We start from the raw sequence: 23,119 nt of genomic DNA, 5'->3' as shown, positions 1-23,119 counted from the left end.
CTGCTTTAAGAATCATTGTGAATTTGTTTGTAAGAAGGTTTCAACATCGTTGGGCAGAAGAGCACACTTCTAACTCTGTATTACAGTTTAATTTATCCTTACATCTCTTACTGTAATATAATTTGGGCCAGCACTCCATAGATTTCAGTATAGTTATTTATAGGTTTAAGAAAGGAGGGTCGCTTATGAGCCTTTTGGGCTTTATGATCTTTCCTGCACATTTAACTGTTTTTTTTTTTTACTGCTCTTTCTTCCTGAATGTATATTTGTAAGTGCAAACAACAATAAATAATAAAAATAAATAAAAAGTGTGAAAACATTACCTTCAGTGTTGTTGTAGTAGATACATGACCTGGTGGAAACTTTTGCTCTGCACATATGAACCTGAAAAACAGATGGAATGGAATCCAAAGCAAGAAATATATTGAAGTCTGTACAAAGGGGTTCAAAACCCACTTTCCAGCCTCAATTCATGAACTGCAACTTTTGAGTCTTCTTTAAAGAGAAGCAGCCACATGTATTAGCCAGTACAGACTGTTGCATCAGGTCATCCATACAAACCCAGCAGTTACTAAGGAGCTTTTATCAGATTCCCACTCATTCTCCCAGCTCATTGTTGCTGCTTAAAATCTCAGACACACTTGAGTTTGAAAACACTGACAGTAAGTTTACATGACATTAGAGAAAATGGCTTTATTGTGTTAGTCCAACTAAAACTGGACTTTTAAAATATGTTAACATGTTGGTCTGACTGAAATCTTACTAAATCAAATTTTAGACTAACACACCCAGATAATGTGATTAGGAGTCGAATTAACACTAATAACTTGCATGTAAACAGTCAACTGGACCCAAACTGGCCTAGGCGCTCCACACATGCTCCACAGTTTCCACCCCGTGCTTTGCCTCAGAAGTCAAAGAGCATTAAATGCATAACAGAAGAAGAAGCCGTTAACAATATGGCAAAATCAACATCCAGAGCAGTGCATTTTTGGACATATGAGGAGACACAGTTCATGCTGTGTCAGATGAAAGAGTTAAATATTTCAAAATACATGGATGGGAGGACAACATGGAATGGCAATTGTTTGGCCTGTCATGTAATAGGTTGACTGGAAAAAGGTCCAATACTAACAAGCTGTAAGGGGGCATATCGCCACCTATCGTAGCTGGGTGGGACATACTTCGGTCAATACATTGACTCCGCTCCCGTGCTTGTATACTGGAACAAGGACAGTAGTCCAATTAATAGCCCAGTTGAGCTATAACTGCAGCTCACTTAACTGCATGTGAACATACTGAGTAAGCTGTGAGAAATTTTGAGGATTTGTGGGCATGTCTGAATCTTGATGATAACTCAGCTGACATTGGCACCATATATATGCCCCTGGAAATTTGCAACGTGATTAAATCAGTGTTGTAGTTTGCTCACCTTGACATGGTTGCTCTCCTGACGCATCACTTCCGGGTTGATACACAGCTGCTCCCTGGATCCCAGCACACACACCTTTGGCCTGAATCAGCAGAGAGACAGACACTGAAACCCTTTTTAGATAGGAGTTGTGCAAATTTGCAGGAAAGCCCAATCAGTCTTCTTTGCGAGTGCGGTAAAATGCCGCTTACTTACTTTTGTTTACACAGAATGTGCCCTTTTCGGGGCAAGGGGGGGCATGAGCAAGTAACAAAAACATGTAGCTCAGTGTGTGATGTAAACAGTGACATGGGAGGGAAGCCGCGGCTAGTCGGTCCTTCGGCGATCCTCTCGTAAGTTGACCCGTTCTTCACCGTCCCTGTCATCTGATGGTTGATGGCCTCTTCGTTTGCGAGGACAAGGAGGGCGTGCAATTCCTTGTCTCCCCAGTTGCTCATCTTTACAGTGTCTGTCAGGTTTGTGATTCCCTCTTGCTACTAGCTGCTCATTCCTACTATCAGCTGTTTCCAGTGTGAAAGGGGCTTGATATATGGGTTTACTAGAAATTACCTAACTCTCATCTGTGTTTAAATGTCTCTGACCTGACAAGTCATCACACACATCAGTAGTCATTGTGCATAATCAAAGAGTATTCCTAACATCTTGTAATGTTTAGAAATGACAGCTTACCTGTATGAGGTGTTCTTTAACTCATTGATGACCTGTGCGAGTTGAGAGTGTGTCCTGGATGCGTAGATGATCTTGGGAAGATCGGTGTAGTGGGCTGTGATACAATAACGACACACAATAATTACAGTGTATTTTTTAGAGTCACATGAAACATACCGCAATACCGTAGTAATGTAGTAGTCAGGGCAGCTGCTGTTTCCAAAGAGTACCACTTAATGGTCCCAGTATAACACCAAATCAGTTAAACTTCAGGGATATCAATCTGTCCATTTAGGAACCACAGGTGATTGTAAATCAATTTCTCCTATTCTGGTGCAAATAAAAGTGACAACAGGTGCAATGGAGAGGAATAAGCATGACAACCCCAAAAAGGGAATGGTTTTGCATGTGGTGGCCACAGTCCGTTGCTCTCTCCTTATCCTTCCTGACTGATTCTTCTCCAGTTTTGTGCTCTGCTAGTGTCCTTGTCACTACTTGTAGCATGAGGGGGTACCTGCATCAGGTTGTACAGGTAGTCCAGCTCCTCCAGGATGGGACATACATACGTATGGTCACAAGAAGGTTTGCGGTGTCTCCGAGCACAGTCTCAAGAGCATGGAGGAGATGTCAGGAGACCGGCTGTTACACAAGGAGAGCTGGACAGGGCCATAGAAGGGCGATCAACCCAGCAGCAGGACCGGTATCTGCTCCTCTCCGCAAGGAGGACCAGGAGGAGCACTGCCAGAGCCCTACAAAGTGACCTCCAGCAGGCTACTGGTGTGCATGTTTCTGACCAACTGTCTGAAAACAGCCCAGCACCATTCAGGTCAACTGGCATTCACCAGAGGACACCAGAATTAGCAGGTCCACCACTGGCACCCTGTTGTCTTCACAGAGCACAGAGCAGGTTCACACTGAGCATGTGACAGGCATGAAAGAGTTTGGAGACGCTGTGGTGAAAGTTATGCTGCCTGTAACATCATCCAGCATGACCGGTTTGGCAGTGGGTCAGTGGGGGTATGGGTAGGCATATCCTTGGAGGGTCACATAGACCTCCATGTCATAGCCAATGATACCCTGACTGCTGCTGGTAACAGGACTAGGGATGAGCAATCAAAATTCATTATTCGATCATCAAAAAAATTAACGATAAATTATCGATTAATTGATAAGCAAGTATTTCAAAAGAGAGAAAACAAAAGAGTGCAGTGCAGACTGTCGCCGCAAGAGAGTGCAGCTGCCCCAGTTTTGAGCTTCAACCCCCCAGGCCAAAGAAGAAGAATGGTGCACATGCGCAGTTCACCCCTGGGTGTTTACAACCGTTGCCAGCCAGAGTTACAGGCTTCAGTTTTCAGCAAAACCTCCGTCTTTCAATGGCGTAGTGTTTTCAGAGGCCTCAAGTGAAGCCACCGAGGCTTTGGAGAGCGATGAGAGCCTCCGTCTGTTTCTGATTTTTTGCCTGGCATAGGTACGGCGGGGGTCTCGTAGGCCCGTCGAGCCACCGTGCTCGCCGGGCGTAAGGGTCTCGTTGGCACGGCGAATCGCCGGACAGGGGGTCTCGTTGGCACAGCAGCTAGCTGGACCTATGCCAGGCATTGTTGGGGAAACACTGCGACTATCGATCAAAATGATTTGTGATCGATCAAAAGCCTTAACAATCAATCATCGATAATCGAAAATTGATGCCCATCCCTAACCAGGACAAAATCCTCAGAGTGATTGTCAGACCTTACGCTGGTGCAGTGAGCCCTGGGTTCCTCCTGGTGCAGGACAATGCCCGGCGACATGTGGCCAGACTGTGTAGGCAGGTCCTGGATGACGAAGGCCTTGATGCCATTGACTGGCCCTCCCATTCTCCTGACCGAAATCCAATTGAACACCTATGGGTCGTTATGTATTGGTTCATCCGATGCCAACAAGTACAAATAGACCATAGACCGTCCAGGAGCTCACCAATACAGTGATCCAGGTCTGGGAAGAGATCCCCAGGACGCCGTCCGCCGACTCATCAGGGGCATGCCCAGACCCAGTTGCCGAGAGTGCAAAGAGGCAAGCTGGGCCATACACACTACTGAGTCAAACTGTGAGTTTACAAGTTGGATCAGCCTAAGATTTCAATTTTTTACTTTGATTTGCGGTGTGATTTTGAATCCAGCCATTAATGGGTAAATGATTTTGGTTTCCATTAATCATTGTTACATTGTTTTGTTCTCAACAAATTGTACAATGTACATCAGTAAAGATTTTCAACTTGAATAATTCGTTCATCAAAATCTGATGAGTGATTTAAGTGTTCACTTAATATTTTGGAGCAGTGTATACAGCTTGTACTGATGCATGCAGTCTGTCCTCCTGTCCTCTATCATTTGTAACTTACGGTTGCTAACACTGTACCGAGGTTGTCAGGTGATGAATATACTCAACAGTTCCAAAACTTACTGGGTTTTTTTGGCTTTTGCCTTTATTCGACAGGACAGACTTGAGTGTCAAAGGGGAGAGAGTGGGGATGACATGCAGCAAAGGGCTGCAGGCTGGAATCCAATCCACGGCCACTGCAGCAAGGACAATGCCTTTATACATGGGCTGTGTGCTGTAACTACTGAGCTACTGGGCACCCCAAAACTGAAGTCCTGAAGAAGATAGCCACTGAAACATGTTTTAAGTGCACTAAGCTGTCTGCTGATATGTTATGAACATACCTAGTGTGTCACTGTCTGTAGCAGTTGTTCCCCAGGATGACAGGGGTCTGTTTTGGAACATCTCCTCTCCACCTAGCCTCTCTGCTATCTTGTGGGCAGAGATGGTGTCCTTGAGGCGTTCTCTCCAGGCAAGGGTGGCACACAAGAGGCAGAGGGTTTTACCAGTACCTGTAGGACTCTCCAGGACACCATTCTGTGACTAAAACACACAGACAGACATGACACTGGTTTCAACTTTGAAGAGTGTTTCTCCCAAATTCTGTGTTTTCTTGCTTATTAGCAGTTACATGGAATAAGAATTTTCCCAAACAGACAGACACTTACATTTACACAATTATCATACGCGACACAATGCATTTATAACTTTAAAAAGATTGCATCCTCCCCCCTCATCTGTCGTGAGCCTGAGCCGGTGTTCGCGCTGTAGTAGTAGGTATATATAGGGCTAATACATCTTTTTCCTCACTAATAATAGCCTACTGGTTCTCTGTTGGAAACAGCCAATGAAGTTATCGTTAGCCGTTGCTATCCTGCGCACCTGCACGGTGTGGGGATGAACTGTCTAATTGATTTCTGTTCGCGTGCTGTCTTGTGGGCCTGCACAGCGGAGTGATACTGGCCAGAAAATAGTCCCAATTGATAGCAAGGTCTGACATAATGCGGGATGTTTTAAAATTATTGAAATAGTCTAACAAAACACATGCATACTTTTTTGTAGCTTAAAACCTTTTGGATACGTGTCCCCCTTATATCTTCAGAACTACTTTTTCTCCAGTAAGCTACGGGCCATTTCTCAGAGCAGGAGGCTCGTTGACAGTAGTGACACTGTCACATCAGAGCTACAGATGGTCAGCATTTCACACAACTTCATGTCCAAAAACCTGAACTATCACTTTAAACAATGAAGTCTGTTTTTCCTGCATTTAAAGTAGAGGTCGACCGATTAATTGGTTTGGCCAATTAATCGGCACCGATAGGACGTTTTCCAAACTATCGTTATCGGTGAAAAAAATGCTCCGATGGTTGAAAAGGGTTTTTTTTCCCTGCAGCGCAACAAGCTGTTTCCTCACCTCCCCCGCTCTCTCTCTCTCTCTGTTCGCTGAGGGGAGGGGCTGCTAGAGGGAGCGAGAGAGCGAGACTCAGACGGCAGGCGCAGCATGTGCAGATGCTGCAGGGGAAAGGAGGCGTGAGGAGTCCACCTGGATATAAGCGGTAAGCGTGATTCTAAGTGCAGTAAAACCTTCACGAGTTAAAAAGCCAAAAAAAAATAACCTCCTTGTCAGAGTGCACATGTTGTTATGACCAGTGACCACAGCGTGCTTGTTAAGTAAGCAAACAGCTTGTTAACAACAAGCTAAAATGAAAGCTGTCTGTGTGTCGTCTGTTTATCTTAGTGTGCTAAAAATCTTAAAATTTGGCAAATTCTTGTAAATTTTGGCTGCTGGCCAAGACAAACCATGCTACGGACGCTTCATATCCAGGTCAATTCACACACTTGTGAGTAAAGCATGGAGAGGGCTCCATCTTATCTCTTCATAAACTAGAGCTATATTATTTTGCGTGACGGACGCTTCATATAATAACATAACAATATAGCCTACTATTTATTGTGTTATGTCATCGTGTCATTTATGTCTCCACATGCTCACGCGTTAAGAATTCTCCTCTGCTCTCTGTATCGCGCACAGCGGAGTTCCGCCACACACACAGGTGAGCACGCTAGAGCATTTTCCTGACCAAACCTGACCTGAGCCCGGCGCAGTTTGTTAGCTGACATAGTTATTGTTGTGGACCGTGTGTAAATAACCATCAACAGGCTGCTGTTACGCACAGACAAACACGCTGCTCGCAAAGCAGTGCAGCACGGCACTGTACGTACACTCAGTTGGAGCGGAGCCTGTGTTGCATTCAGGAGTTGTCACGTAAATTCAAACTTCCAGCACTTAAATAGGTCATAGCACAAAACAGCAGCATGTCAAGTGACTTTTTACTTTTATCTGTTCAATAAAATTATATTTTCCTAAATCTTGAGACACCATATGTAAGCTAGACAGACATTTCACCTGCTCATTACTGTGCACTCATGTACTGTATGTACTTAGTCATAAAGAGCCCTAGCCAGTAGATACATAGAAACATCCCAGCAGGCTGTGCTTAGCAAGCGTACAAAAAAGTTTCGCACGTGTGAAAACAATTTTTGGACTGGATGCTGTGTTGTCATATACAACATTATGAACTGAACTGAACTTCTTTGTCATTTTTATGCGCAGCACAAAAACAAAATGACATTTCACATACCCCAAGCAAAAAGAAACAAAACATTTAAAAACAATTTGTGTAACATACAAGAAAGAACATATAGCGCAACAGTGAGATGAAAAGGGTCGACATTTCACAGTCAAAAACTCCACATCCTGAGAGCAGAACTGGGAGATCCTCTTCACATCACAGCACCATGAATTGTTTGTGTATACACCACGGAGCTTACCAGATGATGCAGCCTCCCTGTCTGCTCTATGTAGTGTTAGCCCCGTTAGCTCAACACCGGAGTCTGGTATGTTACAATTCATCCACGTCTCAGTGAACACAAGGACGCAGCAGTCCCTCACTCCTCAGTGAGTGGATCTCCACAGTCGTATGTAATCCATTTCGTGTCCAGCAAGTGGACCTTCACCAGAAGGCCGCTGGGAACAGCTGGTTTGATGGGGTTAGCTGTTAGCATAGAGCTAACCCCTCCGCACTTCCCCCACTTCCACGTCCTGTCACAGCGCTGCCGGCGTCCTCCCTTCAGGACAGCTCCAGGCGAATCCATGGTCATCTCAGGTTGCTAGTTTATATCCACAAGTGTCCCTGTTGCTAGCATATTTGTTGTCTCACAGACTCAGGGGTGGAGGGTGTGGGGGGGATGTTACGCGAGCAGTTATTTTTGTCGGAGGCCTCCACGTGGGGAAGACAGACAGGACAGGAGAAAACTCCGACCAATCATTGCATTCAGTCCAAATGCAGTGATTGGTTGGAGTTTTCTTAGAAACATATGAGAATGGTATAATTTTGAGTTTGTATCGCCGGTGGAATCCGCTTACATTTCAGTGTGCCATCGGCTTATTAATAGCATCTTAACCTAAACAAAGAAAAGTGTAAAATTTCCAGAAAGGTAAATGTTGCTTTACAGGAAATGGCCACTTCAGAATGAAAATACAGAGAGTATTTACTCACCCTCATGCCGACAAGAAGTTCAGTGTAGTATTTTTTTTTTTTCCCCCCAAATATTTTTATTGAAAAATACAATACGATACTTCCAATCACAGAAATACAATTGACCTTTTCCTTTCTTTTTTTTTAAGAACATATATGCATATGTACACAGTCACATATACATATAAAAACAAAAATAACCAAAAAAACAAAACAAAACAAAAACACTCTGATAAGAATGTAGAAGAAAAAAATTAATTAAATTACAGAGTACAGTGTAATAAACAATGAACAACCCCCCACCCACGCCCCCACTCAGCTCATCATAACCAACACACATATTACTGGTCGTTTATGCAATATAAAAAGGTACAACTATAACAGGCACACATTCAAAATTGATACCAGATCTTGAGTGTGTTAAGAACCACTCGACTATCAGTATATAGAGAAGGTTTTGTAGGTAAAGAGGAATAAAGTAGAGCAGGTATAGATGATGATGATACAGGATGATAGTTCCAATTTACACCAAGAGGATCCAGGATATTTTAACCAGTAGCAAAGTTTATGGATGTGAGCAGCCCAATAGTAAGTTAGAAAATTAGGTAATCCAAGTCCTCCACTAAGTCTGCATCTCTGCAGTAAAGTTTTACGAACCCTAGGTGATTTCCCACCCCAAATAAAAGCACAAATTATCTTATCCAGTGAGTCAAAAAAATATTTTGGCAGAAAAAGAGTAACTGACTGGAATAAAAATAGAAATTTTGGTAAAATATTCATTTTAACAACACTGATCTTGCCGATTAATGAAAGGGGGAGGTTACCCCATCTTTGAATATTGGATGCAATCTTTGAGATAAGGGGAGTGAAATTAGCAGATGCAAGGCTAGATAAAGAACGAGTCACGTTAATACCTAGGTATTTAAACCCTGATGGACTAAATTGAAAAGGTAAATCTGACTGTTGAAGATGACATGCTGCAGTATTAATGGGAAAGCACTCACTTTTCCCCAAATTTAATTTTTAACCTGAAAAGGTGCTGAAGTTCTCCAGAATACTTAAAACAGCAGGGATAGAAAGTGTAGGATCGGTTATATACAATAACAAATAATCCGCATACAGCAATAATTTATATCCAATTCCACTACGGGTAATTCCTTTGAATAAGGGGGAAGATCTTAATGTAATAGACAGAGGCTCGATAGCGATGGCAAAGAGCAAAGGTGACAAAGGACAACCTTGGTGACTTCCACGTCCAAGGGCAAAATAATCAGAGTAAATATCATTAGTATGGACACTGGCTTTAGGGGACGAATAAAGGAGGTGAATCCAAGAAATAAACTTATCACCAAACCCGAATTTCTTTAAAATTGCAAACAAGTACTCCCACTCTGTTGATCTGTTCTGTACGACATCTATTGCACGTCTGTCCGTCCTGGAAGAGGGATCCCTCCTCAGTTGCTCTTCCTGAGGTTTCTACCGGGTTTTTTTTCCCCCGTTAAAGGGTTTTTTTTGGGGGAGTTTTTCCTTATCCACTGTGAGGGTCCTAAGGACAGAGGGATGTCGTATGCTGTAAAGCCCTGTGAGGCAAACTGTGATTTGTGATATTGGGCTTTATAAATAAAACTGATTGATTGATTGATTGACTCTACCCTATCAAATGCCTTTTCAAGCAAGTTCAGGAAGTTCAGCCAAATGTTTTGAGTAAATTATATTGAAAAGTATACGCGTATTAAAAAACAACTGACGTCCCTTTATAAAACCATTTTGCTCTTCGGATATGAGGAGGCACATTCTCTAAGCGGGATGCAATTACTTTAGCCAACACCTTTACATCAGCATTAAGTAGAGATAATGGTCTGTAGGAACCACAGGAGGTTGGTCCTTTGTCCCTTTTGAGAAGGAGAGCAATAGTGGCTTGTGTCAAAGTTGGTGGTAATCAACCACTTTCTATGGATTCACTGAATACGAATAAAAGTAGCGGTACCAATTTACCAATAAATGTTTTGAAAAGTTCAATCGTAAACCCGTCAGGGCCTGGGGCTTTGTTAGACTGCATAGCTTTAATTGCATTTGATACTTCTTCAAGGGAGAGAGGGGAGTCCAGATGCCTGGCAGTATTAGTATCAATGACAGGATTCAAAAGGTTCTGAAGAAATTCATTCATTTTAGTGTTGTCTGTAGGAAATTCAGATTAGGGATGCACCGAAATGAAAATTTGTGGCCGAAGCCGAATAATATTAAACACTTGGCTGAATACCTAGTACCGAATACCAAATATCGTTGTTTAGTTTTTCATTAGTTTTTGCAGATGAACCCCCTCCAGATTAGTGTTGTCACGGTACCAAAATTGGATCCCACTGTACGATACCAATGAAAATATCATGGTTCTGAGTAGTATCACGATACCACAGCAAAAATGAGGCAGATGTGCCTTTTGTCATTTATAAAAAGATAAATCACTTTTCTATAATACATCAATGATATTTCAATGGAATAAATTACTTATTGACTTATTCATACTTCAATAACAGCATCAATAAGTGATTAACATAGGGGGGATCAAAATAAAATAAATAAATACAATACCTCCTCCCCTTCATAAGTAAAGAACAGTCCCTAAAGTGCGGTGAAGTTTGTGGGCCGGCTCGTTTCTCCTCTGACACGTCACATACCTGTGTTAGGCTGGCTCGGCTGTTCAGGTACTTCTGGGCAGTCCACACGCCAAGAAGAGGATATTATGGGAGCCGACTTATCCTTCACCAGTAAGCTGATGGCCGCCGTATTTGACAGGAATACATTACCGTCTGTGTCTGTGACCCCCGTTCAACCCACAATCGGTGGGATTCGCCTTTCGTTTCTGCTGCTGGTTGAAATCTGTAGGCTGCTCGCACAGCATGCTGAATAATTTAAGCCTATTTTGCTCGCTCAAAACTATTTTTTGTCGCAAACATGAGTGTGGTGACGGGCGGATCGCCACACTGCTGACATTTTACTCGGCCTGTCAGGGCATGCTATTTGACTGCGTTATCAAAACACGCCGCTATTATTTGGCCTTGCTTTTAACTTATTCCACTGAATACCGAATGTGTGTTTTTTTTGCAATATTCGGCCGAATATATTCGGCAGAAGTTAGTTCACTGAGCCTAGCATTAATCTTTTTATTAGAAAGAGCAGATTAAGAAATAATTTGACCTCTCAGGTAACATTTAAGTGTCTCTCATAGCAATGAATATGAAGAGGAGTCATTTTGATTGAAAGACAAGAACTCATCAATAGAATTTGAAATCAGTTCGCAAAATTCTTTGTCTGCCAAAAGAAGAGAGTTAAATCCTCTTTGATAAAGCTTATAGTTAGGGCTGGCTCAGGCTTGTCCTGTACCAGCCCTTAGTTAGGCTGACTTAGGCCTAGTCTGCCGGAGGACCCCCTATAATACACCGGGCCCCTTTTTCTCTCTCTCTCTCTCTCTCTCTCTCTCTCTCTCTCTCTCTCACTCTCTCTCATTCTATTACTGCATCTAGCTAACTCGGCCATTCTGGATGTCACTAACTCGGCTTCTTCTCCGGAGCCTTTGTGCTCCACTGTCTCTCAGATTAACTCATACCGCAGCAGTGCCTGGACAGCGTGACGTGTGTGGTTGTGCTGCTGCCGTGGTCCCGCCAGATGCCTCCTGCTGCTGCTGCCATCATTAGTCATTAGTCATACTTCTTCTGTTATTATACACATATGATTATTGTCACACATGTATACTGCCAGGTATTAATACATACTTTCAACATATTGTACCGCAGTAGCCAGAACTATAGCTATAATATTATTACTTTCAATAATGTTGTTGTAAGTTACTGTCATTACCTCCCTCTCCCTCTCTCCCTCTCTCTCTCTCTCTCTCTCTAATTATCTTTATTGGCATGACTGTAGATTAACAATATTGCCAAAGACATTAAAAATTTACAAATAAAGTACAATAATAAAAGTAAGTCAGAAAACTATAAAAAAAAAAAATATATATATATATATTTATATTTATATATATATAAATATATGTTATATAATACAAAATACACCAATCTACAATACAATCTCTCTCTCTCTCATTGTGTCATATGGATTACTGTTAATTTATTATGCTGATTGCTGATCTGTTCTGTACAACATCTATTGCACGTCTGTCCGTCCTGGAAGAGGGATCCCTCCTCAGTTGCTCTTCCTGAGGTTTCTACCGTTTTTTTTTCCCCCGTTAAAGGGTTTTTTTGGGGAGTTTTTCCTTATCCGCTGTGAGGGTCTTAAGGACAGAGGGATGTCGTATGCTGTAAAGCCCTGTGAGGCAAATTGTGATTTGTGATATTGGGCTTTATAAATAAAATTGATTGATTGATTGATTGATTGATTGAAATCTCCAAAGTGGTGGGCTACGTTTGTAGGTAGAAAGTTGAATATCTAATAACGGTGAATGGTCAGATATTACAATACCTAAATAGTCAGAAGAATTTACACATGAATTAAGAGTACTGTCAATAAAGAAGTAATCAATCCTAGAATATGAATGGTGCACCTGGGAGAAAAAAGAAAAATTTTTAATAGAGGGGTTACGAGATCTCCACGGATCAATAAGACCATTCCATTTCATAAAATCAGAGAATGTTTTAGACATAGCAGATTGAGTCAGATTACGAGGATTAGACCGATCCAAGATTGGGTCAAAAACAAAATTTAGATCCCCTCCGAGGATCAGCAGGTGAGTATTCAAGAAGGGGATGTTACTCAGCAATCTGTTAGCGAATTCAACATCAAAGAAGTTCAGGGCATATACATTTACCAACAAAACCTTTTTTTTTTGCATTAGGGTACCAGCAACTATGAGGTATCTACCATTCCTATCAGCGATAACATCAGTGGATGAGAACTGAACTTTTTTGTTAATTAAAATGGTAACCCCTCTAGCTTTTGAATTAAAGTTTGAGTGGAAGACTTGACTTACCCAAGGGCAATGTAACCTATGGTGATCTTTAATGCGAAGGTGAGTCTCCTGTAAAAATACTATATCAGAGTTTAAACGTTTCAAGTGTGTAAAAACCTTAGATCTCTTAACAGGATTACCCATACCTCTGATATTCCAACTAATAAATCTGAGATGTGTGCCTGACCCAGCACTGCTGGGATCTATATTGCCATTAACCATTTACATTTATAAAAAAAAAAAAAAAAAAAAAATGCAAATGGTCACAGAGAGCCAAGGCGGGACACTCTCCCCCCAACATACCCCTAAACACAAATACACCCAAAGTCCCCATATAACCACAGAACAAAGGAGACAGCAGTGTTTCCCACAATAACCAAAAGTGTTTGAACAACACGGAGACTACGCAGAACAAACAAAAGTAAGAGAGAAAAAAAAACTCCCGCCGACTTCACACTATTTAACAGTATGCGCGCAATGATATACACGTTATATTACATTACAAATTATTGTTTCATCAAAAGGTGAACATACCAAAAAAACAACAAGATGACCGCCTTAATAACACAAATCAAATTTCCACATAGGTCAGATGGATACAGTAAAGCACATGAAAATACCAATTAACAAATAACAGTAGGCCCTAAGTACTGTACAGATAGATGCAGAGAGCATAAAATGAGGTAGTGTTGATCTGATCTGAAGTACAAAAATACAAAATATGGTATAGCCTTGTTATATAACAGTATCCAGTAAGATTGCGGGAAAAAATTGCCTGCTATAAACAAACAATAGTGACACTAACCTAGTTAGTGCAACAAACCAGAAAACCACCTAATACTGCACAGGTAGAGAATTAAGGCTAGTGAGTCCACAAACTCTAAGCAATAATAGAACACAGATCTGAAAAGCTATTGGACCTCACCCAGAAATCAAGGTTTTGACATAGTCGCTGGCTTCCTCCGCTGAAACAAAGTCCTTCTCAACACCGTTGTATGTGATGCGAAGTTGCACTGGATGAATCAGACCATACTGAGCACCGTCAATGCCACGACGTTGGTGCCTGACCTCGTTGAATGCAGCTCGAGCCTGACCTATCTTGGCAGTGTGGTCAGGGAAGACTGAGATGGTCAGGCCTCTGACTTTAATCTGTCGGAGCTCTCTAGCGCGGCGCAAAATGTCAACACAGTCACTGTGATAATGAAATCTGCACACAATGGCTCGTGGATGATCACTGGGCTTGGGTTTGGGTTGGAGGGTCCGGTGAGACCGGTCCAAAAGCAGTTCCTTTACCAGATCAAACGCTTCCTTCAGTAAGGCGGCTACAGCAGCAGTGGTGCAGGTGTCAGGACCCTCCGGTACTCCCACTGTCCTAATGTTGTTACGCCGCGATCTGGACTCCAAGTCTTCACATTTATTTTCCAGCTTGGCTACGTTAGCTGTGAGGCACTTGATAGTAGTTTTCATTACGGCGATGTCATCGGAGCACTCGGTGAGTGCGTGCTCCATCTCTCCGACCGTACCTTTTAGCATGGACATGGTAGCATCGGTAGCAGCTTTATCATTAGCCAGCTGTGTCTTCACTGCTTGCAGGTCGAGCTTGATAGTAGACAGAGCATCCCCAAGAGTATCCTGGAGTTCCTTTTTAAAAATATTAGCAATATCTTTCCTCAGCGAGGCCAACAACTCGAGCTTGAGGGCAGCGGTTTCAGGGTTAGCGTGCGTCAAGGCGGCCTCTGCAGGAGCCAACGGCTCACTCGAGGATGTGGTCGTGGTTTGTAGACCAGGCCTCAGTTGTGTCTGAATGGTATTGCGAGTCTTAGAGTTCTTTCCAGACATTTTACGCAGTCCAGAGTTAAACTTCCCAACAAAAAGTACTGCAGAGTAAGACAAGACTAAATATGTGACCAAAAAGCGCAGATGAAATACAATTTTAAACGAAATCGGCAGGAGCTTCTAAACCTACGTCCCACTCCATTAAAGCTCAGCAGCGCCCCCTCCAGTGTAGTTTTTTAATCCAGAAAACTTGTTGGGGGATTGGAGGATTTTTACATACACTTGAAGTGCACAGAACCCACATTTTGAAAATGTAATACAACTCCGCTAATGCTAATCCGTTTTTTTTCCTATTCCAAATTAGCGTTATTATATCAGCCTTTAAACATCCACTACTGGTCGACCCCTAATTTAAAGTGGTTGCCATGGTGGGATTTTGTTCATAATCTTTTAAATAAATCAAGACTTGATTAAAAAAAAACAAAACAAAAAAAAAAAACATAATTACAGTGAACACTTCTCTGGCAGCCTTCATAGGGTTGTTCAGTGAGGGATTTATTATTTATTCTGCCTACAAACTTGCATTTATGTAGAGATTTATATTCATGTGAAGCATTGTAGCAGAGATAAAAATGAAAGACATTTATTGGATGACCACATAAATATGTGATGACAAGATAAATTCATACTGAAACCATCTTCATCGTGATTTTCAGTCTTTGTAATAAGAAAAACCCATATTTGATGTAGTGTTGTGTCATTCGCGAATGAATTGTTCAAAAGAACGAATATATTGAGTGAACGTACTGAACTGAATCACTTCTGAAACTGATTCGTTTATTTCTCAGCTCAGTTGAGCTCTGTGCGAACGATGAATCACTCGTGAGTCACAAGGCAACCAGGGTGCAGGGAGGGACTGCCTACCGCGTGACGCATCACTTGGTGAACAAATCACTCGGAGAACGAATCACTCGGAGAACAAATCACTCCGTGAACGACGTAACCCCGATCCTTGAGTGATTCAAATCATTTCTTCTCAGCGACACACTTTCATAGGGACTGTTTTCTCCGAGCTAACGGCTAATGTAGTCAGGAGTCAAGCCACTGAACACAATCACACACCTCCCCATTGTTTTAACAGACTTAGTTTCCAGATAAACAAACTTAAAATGTTAGGCTGGCCAGTAATAAGACTCAGCACTCCCGGAAGCCGTGAACTGAACTGAATTGAATCATGAATTGTTCAGCGAGTCAGACTACGCAGTACACAGTCAGGGCTCCTCCCACCAAGCTCTGAACGATTCGGAGAACGAATCTATTCAATGAATCTTTTTAATGAACTGATTCTAGTGATTCAGTAACATCTAAAGAACTGCTTTGCCCATCACTAATTTGATCTTGGTAATGCAGGTTGAACATATTAAAAACGGAATTTCCGCCCTTGACACAGAGGACTGTAAAGCACGGAGCTCTCACTTCAAAAACTATGTTTTTTACGACTGTAACTTAAACGTCACCCCAATTTCAATGAGTGACTCCCTGCACTACTGTCTAGCTAAGAAACATTACAAAACAGGTGTAACTCTCAGCAATACTTAACGTTACCTTCTGAAGACACTCAATCACTTTGCTCATGTAGTCCTTCTGACAGTCATATGGAGGAAAGGGGAAATTCACTGTCACTCCGTTCAGAGTTAGTGAAGGCATTATTGTCTCCTAGCTTCGACCAGCAGCAGCAGCAGCATTCGTCACCTAACTAACGTTACCGTTGTGCTAAATATGACGCACTTTATAAAAACTCCTCGTAGCTTCGGTAAACTGTCAAACAATTTTAAGTTGTCTAAATGCCGTAAAGCGAGCAGTTACTACTGCTTGCTTTGGTCGCAGTAACTGCACAATGACTAAGACCTGTCCAACTCTCGAAACATGCCTGATCTTGCCGCCACCTTTCCGATTCCAGTCCAGTGCTCATGCGCATTCTTCTTCTTCTTCTTCTTCTTCTTCTTCTTCGGATTTTACGGCGGTTGGCATCCATCACTCTGGTGCATTACCGCCCCCCATCATTACGGATTTTTGGCTCTGCTCAACCCATATACAAGCATACACACCTATACAACAAACCTACTTCACTGACTCTCACTCCTCATCCTGACTCCTCAAATCCTATTAAACAACCCCGTACTCCTTAAAAATTCTAATAGCATCCTTTGCTGAGACCTGTCACTCATGTCCAACAATCCTTTTAGTGATATTTCCTTTACTCCTGCATCCACCAGCCCCCTCCTCATCATCTCCCTCTGTGTTTCATACCTCCTGCACCTCAGAATTACATGCTCTACTGATTCCTCCTCCTGACACTCCTCACACAAACCAGTTATGCTTCCCTATTATTTTTAACGTTTTGTTTAAGGCACTGTGTCCGATCCTTAGTCTTGTTATCACAATCTCCTCTCTCCTGCCTTTGCCAGCAATCCTTGAAGGTCTAACATTTTGTTGGATTTGATACAGGTGTCTTCCTCTGCTCTCTCTGTCCCACATGCTCTGCCATTTCTGATTAATTTTTCCCTTAATTACACTTTTCATTTCTGCCTTACTAATGCTTACTTGCATTTCAACCCTATTTGCTCTCAGTGCCCTTTTTGCCAACTTGTCTACCTTCTCATTTCCTTGCAGCCCTACATGTGCTGGCAACCAAAAAATGTGACCTGCCTCCTCTTTCTGTGTATTCTTGTGACTGTGTGCAGAACCTAATATAGAATGTCCTGCCTGCTGTTGGAGTGAAATGATGTGATACTTTGAAGAACTGATGCAGAATCTGAGCATATTACCGTCTTCTTTTGCTCATGCGCATTGTAATGACTTCTTCTTCTTCTTCTTCTTCTCGATTTCCGGCAGTTTTGACGCTACTTGGCGTATCACTGCCCTCCACTGGACAGAGTCTATTTAAATCTTCATATACAGCCCTGCTTCACGCAGGAACTGTAAGGCTGCTTTTGTTATCATCTGGTGGTTCTCACTCTGGCCAAAAATAGCTTTAATAGAAAATGTCTCCACACCCAGTTCTGCCAGCTTCTTATAGAAAGACCTCCTTTCTATTCTATACACCTGACATTCCATAAAAACATGTTTAATTGTTTCTGATCGCCCACATTCACATAGTCCATCAGGATGCTACCCCATAATATGCAGATAATGATTTAATCCACAATGCCCAAGCCTCAGTCTGCAGATTTTAACAGATTCACTTCGAGTTCCAGAGCTATAACTCATTTTTCTAACCAAAGGCTGTAAAGAAAAATAATACCTTCCTTTAGTCTCCTTTTCCCACAGCTCCTGCCTTTCTTTTTCCACACCCTCTTTGATTTTCTCCCTCAGTTCCACTCTTCCTGGAAATATATTCAAGTCTACTACTTCTTTCTGCAGGGTTGCCTTTGCTATAGAATCGGTGATTTCATTTCCCTCAACTCCAGCATGTCCAGGAACCCAACAAAACATGACTTCACACCCATTCTTTTCTACTCGAAACAATACATACAATAATTTTTTAACAAGATCCGGCCGAGCTTTCGATATACCTCCTCTTATAGCCATTAGAGCTGCTGCTGAGTCCGAGCAAATCAGAACTGATTTTGGTCTTTCTTCCTCAGTCCACCTCAGAGCCCAGAGAATTGCCAGTAATTCTGCAGTAAAAATAGAACTTCCATCTGAGATACGCTGATCAAACTTGAGTCTTAACTGATCTACGTACACCCCAAATCCTGCTTTCCCACTCTCTGGATCCTTAGAACCATCTGTGTATATTATCAGCTTCTCCTCCCTGACTGAGTTGAGATATTCTTGTATTATGTTCACTTCTTTCTTGTCTTGAAGAAAGCACAGCTTGATGTTTAAGTCCTGCATTACCCACGGTGGTATTGATACCCAGCTTGTTTGTTCCACTATGCCACCCTGTTCCATGCCCAGTTTCCTTGCCCACTTATTCATTCTGGCAATATATGGCTCATGCCTGCCTTCTTCCACCTCTTGTAACAGACACCTAGCTGGGAAGGTTTGAGCACTCCTACTAATTTTTATCCAGTACTGTAATCCTAACTTAATGCGCCTTAACCATAGGGGCATTTCTCCCATTTCAATAACTAGTGCAGGGATTGGGGAGGTTCTAAAGGCTCCACAGCAGAGTCTCAGGGCCTTTGCCTGTATGACGTCCAACCTAGCCAGCACAGTTTTTGAGGCAGCACCATACACATAGCACCCATAATCAAGAGCTGATGTACAGTGGTGGAAAAAAGTTTTCGGACACCCTTAAAATTTTACACAATCTCAAATATTATCATGAAATATTTGTGGAAAAATCTTTTTTGTGTTTCAAAAGGTGTGGCTGCATTAGACAGATACAAACAAATACAAATTATATTTTTTTGTTTATTGTTTACAAGAAAAACTAACAAAATTAAATTCTTGACAGTTTCAATATGTCAGTTCTCAACATTGTCGGTATCAAAGTCAACAAATAACAGAGAATGTGTTCAAAACTGAACAAAAAATAAATAAACCATCACATCATCAAATTAATATTTAGTAGTCCTGGCACTGGCATGTTCCCCACGAGCCTTTCACACTGTTGAGGGGTAATCTTGTCCCATTCTTCTTGAATTACTGCTTTTAATTCTTCTAAATTCTTTGGTTTATGCTTTGAAACAGACCTTTTGATAATCCACCACAGATTTTCAATGAGGCTCATGGCCGGGGATTGAGCTGGCCACTCTAAGACCTGGATACTGTGCTCCTGCAGCCAAGTTCTACTGGCCTTGGATGTGTGGCAAGGGGCATTATCTTGTTGAAACATCCAGTTTTTACCTCGACGGAACAGTGCACGCACAGAAAGGAGCATGTGGGTTTCACAATACTTGGTAGAGTTCAACGTGCCATCACAGACAGTGAGATGACCAACACCAGCAGCACTCATGCATCCCCAAACCATGATACTGCCTCCACCATGCTTGACAGTAGGTACTGTACATGCTGAGATAATGCTTCGCCTGGTCTTCTGTGTACCCTCACATTAGTAGGAGGAAGATAAAGCTGGAAACTGGACTCATCTGACCACAAAATCTTCTTCCAATTCCTGGCTGTCCAGTTCTTGTGCGCCTGGGCCCAACAACGCCGAGCTAACCTCTGTCTCTCATTGATCAGGGGCTTCTTGACAGCCTTGTAGGACCTTAAGCCATGATCTAAAAGTCGGCCACGTACAGTGCGGGTGGAACACTGGACACCAGTTTGGTTTGACCACTGCTGCTGAAGCTCCTGTGATGTCATTTGGCGCTTCTGCCTGCACATGCGGATCAGGATGCGGTCATTTCTTGCTGAAGAAACCCTTGGACACCCAGATCTTGGTTTGTCTTCCAAGCTGTTGGTTCGTCTGTATTTCTGCAGAGTGTATCCAACTGCTGAAGAACTGCATCTGCACTTCCTGGCTATCTGGCGGCAGCTGTACCCTTCCTGGCTGAGAATCTTTATCTTCAGGCGTGTTTCCTGTGTTAGGTTCCTTGTTTTAGCCATTTTTGTGTCTGAAGAACTTTCAAATGCGCTGGCTTTATGTAGACACGAAGCTTGGCAACAAAAATTGTGTCTTATAATAAAAAGAACGACCTTCATCACTGGTACCAAAATGGCCCAATACTCAAAATTTCTTATGTATTTTTATGGAACCAATCAATTTTAAGTTTTTAATGGCTTTTTTAGGATTTTTAGGGTGTCCGAAAACTTTTTTCCACCACTGTAATCATGGCCTGGTAAATTAGTCGCAATGTTTCCCTGACTGCTCCCCACTCACACCCAGCCAGACTTCTTAAGATGTTAATGATTTTTTTCACATTTCTCCACTGTTTTACCTATGTGCACAACCCATGACATGCGCTCCTGAAACCAAACACCCAAAAATTTAAAAACCTTCACCTTTTTCAGTTGTAGCCCACATAAGTTCAGCCCTAAATTCGGTAACTTTCTTTAAAAACCAAAAATCATATATTTAGTTTTGGACACTGAAATCCTAAAACCCCATGTATTCCCCCATTCCTCTACAGTCTGTAGTGCCTTTTGAACCTGTTTCAAAATAAATTCCACATTTCGTCCTCTTTTCCAAATGGCCCCATCTTTAGTAAACAAGACAGCCCAAATCCTCTTCCTATATTATCAAAAATGTCATTTATCATCATGTTAAACAACATTGGTGATATTACACTTCCCTGTGGTGTACCGTTCTCTATTTCTACTACCTTAGAGCTGACCGCACCTACCCGGACTTGTATAGTTCTTTTCCTTAAAAAATCTTGGATCCAGTTAAACATTCATCCCCTAATTCCAAGATCATAAATTTTAATCAGTAATCCCTCCTTCCACAGACTGTCATAAGCTTTCTCGATATCCAGGAATACACCCACCACCACCTCTTTATTATTAAACGCCTTTTTAATATCTTGATCCAGCAGTGTAACTGACTCCATTGTGGATTGTCCATTTCTGAACCCATTCTGGACATTAACAAAGAGCTCTCGTTTCCAATACATGCACTGGGCTATTGGTAACCATCCTCTCCATTATTTTACAGAGCACTGCTGTAAGTGCTATAGACCGACATGAGCCAGGGTTAGACGCCTTCTTGCCTGGCTTCAAGATCAGAACCACTACTGCATGTTTCCATTCCTTCGGCAAGCACCCCTACTCCCACACAGTGTTTAACAAAGCAAGGATTTCCTCCAACACTATGTCATCCAGGTGTTTAAACAGCTCATAAGATAGTCTGTCTCGCCCTGGGTGGTGTTTGCCCCTGCCATAATAGTGTCCCTCAATTCCTTCATAGAAAAGAATAAATTAATTGGCTCATCATTTTCTATACTCCTTTCCAGCTGGTTGCAGCGAGCACCCCACCCCAGGAGAATTCATGTAAAATGGAGGTTAAACCATGAACATAAAACTACAGATCACCTATAAAGCATTTTAAAAAATGAATCTATCATAATTAAAACAACTACAGACTGAAAACAAACTGATATATGGGTCTGATCACTTTTTTTATGAATTGACATTATTCCAGACAGGATGTAAGTATGTCTGTGACTTCCTTGTTGTTCTCAAGGCTATTCAAGAGAAGGCTGAGAAACGGGGTCAAACATGGGGGGACTGCACATGCGCAGTGTAACTTGCGCTGCGATGCTGGAGGATGACAGCAGGGGCGCTAGATAAAAAGCGCAGGATCCAGTCAGGCGATCAAGTAGTGCGCTTGGTGCAGTCTGTTTGGACTTTTGGACGGCAGCTGCATGAACTTGTCGGAATTGCATCTCTGTCATTCTCACCCACAGCGCAGGCCACCAGTGACAGTCCAATAATAAGCTGTGAAAATGACATGCATGCACATCCCCTTTATTCCCGCGGTCTCACGCCATCTACTGAGCCTTTGAGGAAGTCCAGACCAGATTTTACTGCGCATGTGCAATCCCCCCATGTTTGACCCCGTGCCTCAGCCTTCTCTTGAATAGCCTTGTACGGACTGAAGGCTGCTGGAAACTGTCCAACTTCACCGCAGCTTTTTGTCACCGCCCCCTGCTGCAGCCGCCTCCTCTCCTCTTCTTTCCAGGCGAGGCGCAGTTCATCTGGAACGAGCCTAATAACATCCACCGTTGCATAATTACATAGCCCAATATAAGTGCAGTTGGATTCTCTCAGCATCGCAGTTGTCTTTTCGTAAGTCCTTATGAATTCTCCTTCACATCTTCCCTTGACCTCATGACATTTTCCATCGAGGTCAAGGAAAAGTGGTTAGGAAAAGATGATAGGAGGGACTTTTCGACCGTAGCCATGGTATGTAGCGTGTGAAATAGTGTGTGGTGAATGTGCTAGGTAGGTTAGTATCGGCACAGTCACTACCTGGAGATTGCATAAACAGAGTCTAGATTTTTTGAAGGTGGCAGTGCTGTTTGGGCTGAGAAAGCCAGATGTAAGTAAGGTAAAGAAGGTTGTTGGGTCGGTGTGGGGAGCAGTGAGACCTGGCATTAGGGGAGTGTCTCAGGGACACCAGAGATCACTGTCTAGCCTCCTGGAGGTGTCGTGGGACCAACTAGACGAAACACTGGTGAAAGGAGGTTCCCACCTGATGACCCCAAAGACATGCTAGTTATCACTGCTCACTGGTCTGTATAGTTAAGCCTTGCCATAATAGCTTATCATAGGGCTTAGGAGGTTATTCATTGAGTGCTGATCCTTTCTCTAGAGCACAAACTTCTTGTGTTTATTTGAATGAAGTACTTGTAAATTTGACATAGAAAAAGCACACCTGATTGTTTTTAACCCCATCTTCATATGGACTGGAGTAGCTGTTTATCATTTTACTCCTCATGAATTTCCAACAATCAC

At 42.4% G+C, this 23,119-nt stretch overlaps 1 protein-coding gene across 3 annotated transcripts in view; it reads right to left on the bottom strand.

Moving 5' to 3' along the window:
- The window catches only part of rtel1 (regulator of telomere elongation helicase 1), a 90,731-nt gene extending 73,331 nt beyond the window's left edge, over positions 1 to 17,400 (bottom strand). Inside the window, exons 1-5 of one of the 3 annotated variants that reach the window (XM_049581646.1) lie at positions 16,316 to 17,400; positions 4,780 to 4,978; positions 2,102 to 2,195; positions 1,433 to 1,514; positions 324 to 384 (exon numbers count right to left, since the gene is read on the bottom strand). In XM_049581646.1, coding sequence (XP_049437603.1) covers positions 324 to 384; positions 1,433 to 1,514; positions 2,102 to 2,195; positions 4,780 to 4,978; positions 16,316 to 16,417 — 538 coding nt within the window. In that variant the 5' untranslated portion in view covers positions 16,418 to 17,400. Of the gene's footprint in view, positions 1 to 323; positions 385 to 1,432; positions 1,515 to 2,101; positions 2,196 to 4,779; positions 4,979 to 7,267; positions 7,857 to 16,315 lie in introns of those variants that run through there. The other 2 variants (XM_049581645.1, XM_049581647.1) reach the window with 2 other exon arrangements.
- Positions 17,401 to 23,119: the final 5,719 nt, after the last annotated feature.

Source organism: Epinephelus fuscoguttatus, linkage group LG7 (genome assembly GCF_011397635.1).
Source record: "Epinephelus fuscoguttatus linkage group LG7, E.fuscoguttatus.final_Chr_v1".
In the NCBI taxonomy this organism is placed as follows: Eukaryota; Metazoa; Chordata; class Actinopteri; order Perciformes; family Serranidae; genus Epinephelus; species Epinephelus fuscoguttatus.
Note: the sequence above shows the minus strand (reverse complement) of the source record. Positions and strands in the feature narration are given on the sequence as shown.